General features: G+C 51.3%; 3 protein-coding genes across 3 annotated transcripts; 2 read left to right on the top strand and 1 right to left on the bottom strand.

The window, feature by feature from the left end:
* Position 1: 1 nt before the first annotated feature.
* On the top strand, positions 2-1913 carry QC762_105630 (uncharacterized protein). Its single transcript, XM_062884953.1, has 3 exons — positions 2-772; positions 875-1341; positions 1418-1913. Exons 1-3 carry the CDS (start codon positions 379-381, stop codon positions 1640-1642), a joined length of 1086 nt encoding a protein of 361 aa, XP_062747872.1. The 5' UTR covers positions 2-378; the 3' UTR covers positions 1643-1913.
* Positions 1914-2026: 113 nt separating this feature from the next.
* QC762_0003270 (uncharacterized protein) lies at positions 2027-3008 on the bottom strand (the record flags this gene model as incomplete). The annotated part of the gene is made up of 3 exons (XM_062882778.1): positions 2027-2647; positions 2728-2771; positions 2987-3008. The coding sequence occupies 3 exons, from the start codon at positions 3006-3008 to the stop codon at positions 2027-2029; spliced, it is 687 nt and encodes a 228-aa protein (XP_062747871.1).
* Positions 3009-3321: 313 nt separating this feature from the next.
* Positions 3322-4658, top strand: SAM4 (AdoMet-homocysteine methyltransferase). The gene is made up of 2 exons (XM_062884952.1): positions 3322-3670; positions 3739-4658. Exons 1-2 carry the CDS (start codon positions 3399-3401, stop codon positions 4580-4582), a joined length of 1116 nt encoding a protein of 371 aa, XP_062747870.1. The 5' UTR covers positions 3322-3398; the 3' UTR covers positions 4583-4658.
* The last annotated feature ends 5167 nt before the right edge of the window (positions 4659-9825 follow it).

Below are 9825 nucleotides of genomic sequence, written 5' to 3'. Positions count from 1 at the left end.
CGGAGGACTTCGATTTCCCTGATATAACGAGTTCTGTTCCTGTCTCTACTTTGCAAAAAAAACCATAGAAAGCAAAGATATCGGCAGAATGCAACCCCCACACATACCTACTATTCCCGAAATAGTGATACCCCCGATGGCTCTTCCTGCCATAACCTTCAGATCAAGATTGCCAGCAACGACCGCCACGGTCAAATCAAGCATTTTGGGTACGGATGTCAACTAGGAACTCTTCCGCCAATGGAAGTAAGTCTTGATCCATGTCAACCTTGTGACAGCGGTTCCCCAGATGAGCCATGCAATCAGACATTGTCCTGGTATTAACATCAGATTAGCCGCGCCCAGCCATGAACCCTACCACTATAAACTCGCCATGCAATGTCCAAGTGCCGATATATCAGGGGAGATGAGGGAAGAAGCATACAAATACGTCCAGCACTCGCCTGCTCTGAGATCCTCGTCAAGAAGCAAGCCGGAGTTCCCTTCCAACAACTTCGATATCAAACACCGTCATACGGAGACTCCCAGCAAGTTGATACAATGTGGTCCCTTGAAGCTCTATTCCTGGCTGGCCTTGCATCAGGCCTGACCGTGGTTGAGCATAAGCCCTTCATGCGCAAGAACATCGATCCGATTGTCTACCCCGGCCAATACGTCTCCCACATGCACTCCTTCTACGGCTCAGACGCCCTGACCAAAGACCTCCCTACAACAGCAGAACTACAAAAAGGATGTCCCTCCGGAGAGAACCCAAACGATCTTTCTGTCTACTGTATGCCATCTGCTCCCCCCATCCAACAAAGACCAGAAAAAACACCGCAAAGACGTTTGAAAACCCCTCCTTTGAAAAAACACTAAGAACCAACCCACCCAGGGGCACCAACCCTCTACTACGTCAACGGAAACACCCACACGGAAATCTACCCCGCCACCTTCAAAACCTACTACGAAAACATCGACCGCGCCGAGATCCCCTTCCCCCGCGACCTCGTAATGGTAGCAGGCAACGCCTCTGCCAAATCCCAAACCGACGTCCAGGAAAACCTCAACATGATCACCTGGTGGTGCGACGGCAACGGCCCCGAAGATCGCAACCGGCGTGACCGCGCAGCCCTCCCGCTGTCGACTTGCTCGGCCCATCTACAGGCCATCCTCCGGTTCCCGGACTGCGTCAACCCCGACAAGATCTCCGAGTACACGTACGCCGCCGCCCAAGGGAACAAGTGCCCGGTTGGGATGAAGAGGATGCCTAGCTTGCGGTTTTCGATCAGGTATAATACCCGCGGGGCTATTCCTCAGGGGTGGAAGGGAGTGCCGCCTATCAAGTTGGCTTGTGGGGAGGTTTGTTACTTGTTTTGTTGCGTTTGATTTTTTGTTTGAAATGCAAGAGACATTACACTGACAACTTCGTGGACAGATTGGTGTTGGGTATTGCTTCCATGGCGACTTTATAAACGGCTGGTATGACGACGCGGCAAAGGCAATGTTGCAGGCGAAGGGACAGTCTTTTATGAGGATTGATGGTGCTCATGGGAATGGCAAGACCTACAGCAAGTGCAAGGCAAAGGACCAGGATCCTAACAATGGGACTAGTGACTATCACAAGAGTTTGGAGATGATGGGCAAGGGTGGGCATTCTTAGATGTCAACATTGAACTTCACCACGTGTTGAAGTCTTTTGAACTCCTTCGTAGATGACATAGGGTAAGCGGCCTTGAACCTCTGAATATTGATGGTAGAAGATTGACACGACATTTGTGAAGTTGCACCAAACCACATGGGACAAAGTTCGTGGGAAGGGAAGTGAAATCTCATTCTGCTTTCCTATTCCAGACCAGTCTCCTTGATTGTTTGGTCGAACACTTCAGTTTAAAATCTACTTCTGTTTTTCAATGCTAAGCCAGTCTCCTTGATCGCGAACTCCCTGTTGTCAACCTCGTCATCGGAGCTATCGTTGGCGGGTTTCGAGGAAGCAGCCGATGGCTTGGTGGCACGGGTCTTCAACTGAGCTGTCTTGCCTGTCTCCTCAGGTCCGCCCTAACCGGCTTCTCCAACCGCCGTGTGCCCCAGGGTGGTTTTCTCTTAATCCTATCGCATATTCCGGACACGGTTTGGTCCAAACAGAAACATCTATAGACCTGCCATTGAACGAGAGGAGGTGATGAGAGGTGTGGGAACGCAGCGAGACTGATTTTCCGTGACAAGGCGGGATGAAGATGGATGAGTCGCAAAAAGACTCTGGTACGATCTTTGGCGATGGGCGGCACAAGTTGATGTGGACATTGTGATGAGACCCTCTCTCTCCCTCGAACGCGTGCACGGGAGGTAATGGAAGGTGGCGAAGATGCCTGATTGTCCAGCCATTACCGCTGCTGCCACCAAGCGAAAGAACCTTCGGATATGTCCCCGTTGGCGAATGGCTTCCCAGACTGCTTGTCACACCCCGTGGAAGACCGTCGGGGTGGAAACCAATGGGCTCGAAATCCTGCCAGGGCATCGGGGTCGTCAATGTTGTGTGGCGGTGAGCCACCAGTGGCATCTCCATCAAGGGAAGAGTGACAGAGGCGGAGATAGATGAATGGAAGACAACGGGAAGAATCTTGTAGACATGGTGGGGAGAGAAACGTCGAAAGAGTGTACCAGGCAACTGGACATCTGTTTTGACAAGATGTTAGGCTGCGGACAAAGGTAAAGGCTTTGTGCGTTTGCAAAGGCAAAAATACATACCTCGATCAAATCTGAGATTGAAACTTCTGGTCCGAAGACTCTAGCTTCTTGGAGTTGGGTTTGAGGTTTGTGGTTTGTGATGAAAGAGTTTGGGAAGATCGGGAAAGGTTTTTTGGGAAAAGTTTCCCCGCTTTCTGCCACTTGTCCAACATTGTTTCACTTGGGACCACCTGCACTTTAGGCAGACAAAAGGACAGGCCGTCATCTGATGCTATGGGCTCTTAGATGGTAGGAGCAAGTAGGGGCTCCTCCCACCCACATTCTCCGACCTCGGGAGCCATGTTTCATCGATGAAAGGATACTGCTGAGCATGGGCACTTAAGATTGATACATTCCAACAGTGAGAAGCTTCGGTATATGACGGGCTATGTGAATAGGAGCGGCATCTCCATCAAGATTTATTCTCTCTGTTAGCATAGTTTGTTGCCCTGTGTGTTATTCCGGATTCCGTTGCAGTCTAGAAGAGCAGAATCTGACCCCTGAAGGGCACTGTGCATTTTAAAGTCCACACTGTACGCTGAGCTGTACGGTATGACCAATCCTGCAAGCTTGAGCGAATGCTGCGCTCATTGGATGGTGTAGCCCGAATTGAGCCTTGATCTCGTCTGCCTTCTGACCCCGGAGAACAATTCCAAATACTCGTGCGCTCACGAGAATCATCGAATCGAATAATGTCGATTCGTTTCCAGACGCCAACAATGGAGGGCCGTAAGCCTAGAACCATCAAATTCCTTGACGGTGGTCTTGGAACCACCCTCGAAACTATCCATGGCGTCAAGTTCTCCGAGTCGACGCCCCTCTGGTCCTCCCACCTTCTCTTGACAGACTTGCAAACCCTGGCGGACTGCCAGATGTCGTTTGCCAAAGCTGGTGCAGATGTCATCACAACCGCTACATACCAGGTGTCGATCGATGGGTTCAAGAATACAAAGACAGAGAACTGGTCAGTTTGTCACTCTTCCTAGTCCGCTCTAGAGTGAACACTCTAGCCAACTAATCCACTACATGTAGGCCGAACGGTGTGCCCCTCCCCAACATAGGCCACTTCCTCAAAGATGCTGTCTCCATCGCCAGGAGGGCCGCCGGCAAGGTTGGTGGCCGAGTCGCTCTCAGCCTTGGACCGTATGGAGCTACGATGATACCTTCAACTGAGTACACCGGCCACTACGACATCGAGCCTTCCCAAGACATCGTCGATAAACTCTTTCATTGGCACAGCGAGCGGTACAACCTCTATGTTCAAGTCCCCAAACTGCTGTTCGATGTGTCCTACATTGCGTTCGAGACCATCCCTCGATTGGACGAGATACTAGCAATCAGGCGCTTTTTGAACGCGGACATCAGCGAAGGGGTAACGCTAGGCCCGCGCGAGTTTTACCATGACATTCCTGTCTGGATCAGTGTTCTGTTCCCTGGCGATGACGACAAAATGCCGGATGGCACTAGTGTAGAAGACGCGGTAGCCGCTATGATTAGCAAAGAGTTTGGAAGTAAGACGCCACAGTTTGTTGGGATCAACTGTACGCAAGTTTCCAAGCTCAAAGGTCTAGTTCGACAGTTTACCAAGGCTGTGGAAAAGCTGGTCGCGACGGGGGCCGTGGAAAAATGGCCTGGTTTGGTATTGTATCCTGATGGCACGAAGGAGGGAGAGCGGTACAATACTGCGACAAAGGAGTGGGAGATATCGGGGGAGGGTTCCAAGGAGACAGCGGAGGATGTATCATGGGAACGTCAGCTTGCTATGGTGGTCAAGGAGGCTTATGATACTGGGGGATGGAGTTCATTCTTGATCGGTGGCTGTTGCAGAACTACGCCTGAAAACATCCACAGGCTTACGTGGGCGATCCGTGAGTGAGCATGGAGGATGAAGAAGACAAAGAGGATGGAGAGGACCAGGAGACTGGCTGTTAGACCTGTCTGTCAACATGAAGTGTTGCTACCTGCCTCTGTTCAGAGAATATAGCCATAAAAACCAACATGAAGTCCAATATTTAGGTAGCCATGAGCGCCTTATCACTGCATTTCCAACCTTGTCGTTGCCTAGTGACCTGCTGACAGCAGTGACTGACATGCTTCCGCAGAGTTCCGGACCCACCCGGGACCGGCGCCGGCGACAGGATGCCTGACGAAATCGGCAGCCCCAGCGAGATTTGAGAGCGTAGAGGAAAGTGGGCTCGACCATGCCAGCAATCTTGTGTTGGGGTAGAGTCAACAAGTGTCTGGGACCGACTGCCATCGCTTCGCCTGGCGATGCTGTGTGAATTTGTCCATCCCCACATCTTGCTGTCTGCTTGAGGTGAGTACGAGATCAACAGAGAAGGAAGGGAAGGAAATAAGCTTTCGTATCGTACTAGGCACAGGACTGCGTTCCCGGTCCTTCTTCTCCGCCCTTGCCCTGTCGGGTGTCTCTTTTCCTGTCTCTCCTATCCTGTTGAGACTCTTTTACTAAGGTAAGTTCTGCGGAAATTCTTCCTCTTCTCCGCACAACATCAACCATCATGACATCTAACAACAACACAATCACTCCATCTTTCGGTGATTTCCACTCACTTATCGACCTGGCTGCCTCGCCTTTTACTTTCAGTACATTCTTCTGATCTGGCTCATTCTTTTCTACCTTTTACCCAACTTCGATCCCTGACCGATTTTTTCTTAGCCCCCCGTCCAGTCCTTCAGTATTTCTATCACCTATTCATAGACCACCCCCGGTCACAATCAGGTATTGTCCCAGCGCGGCTCAATCACCCAGCGACGTTATCATCCCCCGTCGCGGACAATCAAACTCAAATGGTATGTTGGCTGCCTCATTGAGTCAATTCCCTACTCTCTGTGCCCATGGCATTTCCGCCTTGATGATTGTCATCTCCTAACATTGCTGTTCAACAGTTCCGTCTGGGCTTCCCGCTTCTTCAACAAGATAAAGACAGTTCCAAATCCTTCGACTAGTCCGGGCGGCTACCCGACCTCCAGCGCCAATTCCAGGACGCCGCCGCCGAAGCACTTGTTCAGTGCGAAGTAATCTCAACGAAGCTACGCAATCATCGGAGGAGAGGTTTGGGTGCCTTGAGTGGCAAAGGTTGGGTGGGGAGAGGATGGCTTGAGGAGGGGAATGGGGATGGTTTGAGGAGGAAGATTGAGAGACGGGCCGAGAAATGGAGTGACCTGTACAAGGATTTCACTAAAAACAGTCATTGGGCTTTGTCACAATCAGTTTCATTCACACAACATCTTGAACAATCAAAATGACACAGCCCGCCCTGTACACTAGTGATCCAGCTGTGCCTTGACTACCAGATAGATCTTCTCTGCGGCGTACAAATGTAGCGTTCATGTTATTGCAGTTGGCTCTTTGGAACATAAGATAGCATGGGAAACCAACGGAATAAACAAAGCACATTGGCCCTCAAGCAAACATCATTCCTATTATTACATCTAATCATTGTATCAGTACATGCCCTCCTTCAGCTTGATCTTGCTCTTCTGATTTGTCTGTCCGCATTCTCATCTCCGCCTCCACGAGCGTGGCCTTTTGCTTTCCTCTTGCTTTTTTGCTTGCGTCATCCCGCTCGCTTTCGGCTAGCCAAGCCACTCCTCGTCACTGCAGTATCTTTCCAGATGCGAGTCTTCCTCGTCACCCAAGGTATTTCCGTCCGGGGAAGTTGCCAGTGTTCATACCTACTCTCAAACCACCCAGTCCATGGACCGCCACCGCTTCCCGAACTCAAGCTTGTGGCAGCCGCACCAGTAGCGGCTTCGGACGTATGAGCATATTGCTGCCTGGCGGTTCTGGTTCGAGCTGTTTGTTGAGCGGGAAGGGGGAGGGGGTGATTGTGATTGGGGAAACAATTGGTGAGAGACTAGAATCAGGTGGACAAACATGGGACCTCAATGATTGGAAGGAGTGCCCGCGGAGAAGAAATCAGCTCACCTGGATGGCCAACACATTCTCTTGCTCAGACAGAGACACAAACACAGTGACTCTTTGTTTCAGGCCGGGCTACTGCCCAGTGCCTACCTTCCCTCTGGGTGACGGCCTCAGCTGCCTTGGAATGGGAGATTGCGCAATCAGACGATCATGGAACGTACCAGATGACGGGTATCATCGGAGTTCTGGTGTCAAATATACACTGACTTTGAACGGCAGGTGCTCACAGTCCTACCAGACTGTAGGCAAGCTAGCCCGTTCCTAGCCAGAGGTCACAGGCGTGCCTGGTTGGCAACTGCTTTCAGTTGTTTGAAGCAGCAGTGGGGATCATGTCTGGTCTGGTTGGCTCTAGCTCGTCCACATGTGACGTAGTCTATCCGCCAGAGTTCTCTGAGAATTTCCTTTTTATCTGCTCTCTCTCTCTTCACTCTCAGATCCTTCTACTCTTTTTCTTCTCCCACTCATAACCACAGCTCTTGCTCGCCTCGCGTGGCCAGGAGAACAAGCAACTGACGGGGGAGCCCGAGAGAATCGACTCACCGCCTGGCCACGACTGCTCAATATGAGCAGTCGGGCCGGGCGGTGAGTTCGACATCGTCGGCACGGTCAATGGTGCGTATGTTTCCAACATTCTCCTCCCTTTCTTGGTTCTTGGATTTTCCCGGTGTGCCAGATCTGCCTACCAAGCTCGAGTCTTCAGCGAAGACTTTGCTGACAGCACAGTGTTTGAAGCGGCTGGATTGTGTCCGGACAACCAGTCCAAAATGAAGCGGAGCTGTGAAAATGCCGAGCATGTTGGTAGGATTCCCCTCCATTCCCCAATAATGGCGGCGTGCTAACCTTGCTGGCATTCAGGCGTCCACTTCAACCACCACTTCAACCACAGCCAAGAGCTCGCGTCGTCTTCCGCGACATAGACCATGATCAATACTTCCTCCCGCTCGCGCGCGATGTCATGCTTCCCAGGTGGAAATCTGGACACCATCCCATCACGGCTGGACATCCCGCTGCCTCAGACACCCGACCCAGTCTTTTCCAGTTGAGAATGGTGCTCTTCTCACCTTCTGGAGAACAGTCCCAGACCTGTCCACCTATGGTTCCATCACTACATGGCGCCCCTCTGTTGCAGATCACATTGCCTTTCCGGCCCGCAGCAACAGCAATAACAATAGCAACCGGATGCAGCATCTCAACCCCGTGAGTCAAATTCAGGTCATTGTGGAAAGCAGGAGCGTCATACCGGAACATGCCGCGGACTTGTGTGTTTAGAACAGAGTTCCATGCCCGAGAATCTTGTCCGTGTGACATCAGGGGAACGCCAGCTTATGCAACTCGTACGTGGCAAGAAACTCTTTGGTCTGCACGAGACTTTCACAGATGACAGCAAGGCTGTGTTCAAGAGCAGAAGGGCTTGAGGAAACGGTGGACCATGGGCGATGGAGACGGTGGCAGGTTGGAACATTATAACGATGTGGCAAGTGGGAGTGGCTAGACAGATGCTCAATAATTCAGAAGCTTTATTAGCACCAGTGTTGTGTTCTGCTTTCTTGAGCGATGATGTGATGCAGTGTATTTAGACGTCAAGGCATGGATACCCTATACATGCTGTCAATCCAACCGGCGGCTCGCTGAACCTGTGAATATCGGCATGTTTGGCACTTGGTCAGACAGGACATGGCAATTCGTGACAGTGGAGACCATATTCAACCACCTGGTTCTTGTTGACTCGTCCATGTTACTTGCATTATTGTCAAAGGTGAAATTGCAAAACTATCCTGCCATGATCCAATCCAAGCCCCACACCATCCTCCTAGAGGCCCATCAATCACCGTTATATTTGCCCCGGAGGCATGTTGAGCATGGATTCAGATCCCTGCCTACAACAAGAAGCAAAACGTAAAACCACAGCAAATAACACACATCCATCAAGGTCCAGCCTTGATGTTACCCATCCCCAGTTCAGGACACCTCTCTCTCCAGTCTGTCAGCCTTCTCCTGCCTCCGCCACCCCTTACTGCTCCACTAGATAACAAAAACACACATGTTCTCTGCCCAACAACCTCCTGTTTCGAGACTGTGTCGAATGTACAATCAGCGTCCTGGCAAGGACCTTTTTCACATTGGTCTTTAATGACCCAGACATGTCTGTTGAAATTGTTTATGTCTTTGACGTGACCAACACCCTTGCCGGGGTGGGTATGTACGGCCATGGCCTTGACGCACATGATGGTGATTAGGTGTATATAAAGTGCTGCTGACGGTGGCACGGGGTTGGGTTGATCGAAAGTTGGGTGGTTGAAGATTGGTGCGGCTGGTTGGTTTGGTTGTTGCGTTTGATGATTGTGGAGTGGACTGGAAGTCAAACAGACTGGAGAACAACGAGCCTGGGGGCCAGAAAGGGGGAGGCCAAAGGGTGTTTATGTAGTCCATGGTTTTGGTACCTTGCTGACTGAACTGATGCTTGCTGCCTTGATGACTGGGGCAAGGAGAGGGGGGGGGGGAGAGTCTGAGACTGTGTAGGAGGGCGTTTCGTGGGAGCGCTGTTGGAGTTGGGATGGACTGCTGATCGCGGGTGCGGTTCGTGAGGGAGACAAAATCCGGTCTCCCATGGCCATGGCGGTGTCTATTACCTTTGTGGACGGGGCGAGGCGGAAAGGGGGCTTCCAACATGTTGCAAATCTCGCTCTACAAGAGAATGTTTCGTGGGAGAGGCTGTAAAGTTGCGATGGATGCGACCGCCGGCAGAGAAAGGTTTCTGCACGCCATGGACGAGGCAATTTCTTGGATCTTGATGGCTCAGGCTATTGGGAGGATCTGACACGGGTACAGGTACAGGTAGAGGCTATTTAATGAGGAGGCGTCGTGAAGTTGCAGTGGATTATTGATGATAGTAGGCAGTCGGCTAGTTAAGGGAAGCTTTACTATTAAGTAGTTGCCACTATCTCCGACCTTGATGGCTGAGGTTATACAGAGGGAGAAGCTGACGCTTTTGGGGGTATCGATGTGTGGGAGGATGTTTATGGGAAGGAGCTGCGAATTTGCGATGAACTATTGATGGTGGGTGGCCAGCCTGGGAGACCAAGACTTCTGTGTCTCATGGCTGGCACGCAGCAATGAGCTCGACCTTGATTGTCAGGGTGACAAGAAGGGAGACCTTGGTGTTTATCTTACTT

This window comes from Podospora pseudocomata (assembly GCF_035222375.1).
Source record: "Podospora pseudocomata strain CBS 415.72m chromosome 1 map unlocalized CBS415.72m_1, whole genome shotgun sequence".
Classification (NCBI taxonomy): Eukaryota; Fungi; Ascomycota; class Sordariomycetes; order Sordariales; family Podosporaceae; genus Podospora; species Podospora pseudocomata.
The sequence above is the reverse complement of the archived record's forward strand: the minus strand, read 5'-3'. Positions and strand labels throughout refer to the sequence as shown.

Excerpts from the sequence above, each read along its gene's own strand:
- QC762_105630 (XM_062884953.1), top strand. The coding sequence starts at position 379 with ATGTCCAAGTGCCGATATATCAGGGGAGATGAGGGAAGAAGCATACAA. Across the intron at positions 773-874 it reads AAACGATCTTTCTGTCTACT|GGGCACCAACCCTCTACTAC; the intron begins GTATGCCATCTG and ends CAACCCACCCAG. Across the intron at positions 1,342-1,417 it reads TCAAGTTGGCTTGTGGGGAG|ATTGGTGTTGGGTATTGCTT; the intron begins GTTTGTTACTTG and ends CTTCGTGGACAG.
- SAM4 (XM_062884952.1), top strand. The coding sequence starts at position 3,399 with ATGTCGATTCGTTTCCAGACGCCAACAATGGAGGGCCGTAAGCCTAGA. Across the intron at positions 3,671-3,738 it reads AATACAAAGACAGAGAACTG|GCCGAACGGTGTGCCCCTCC; the intron begins GTCAGTTTGTCA and ends CACTACATGTAG.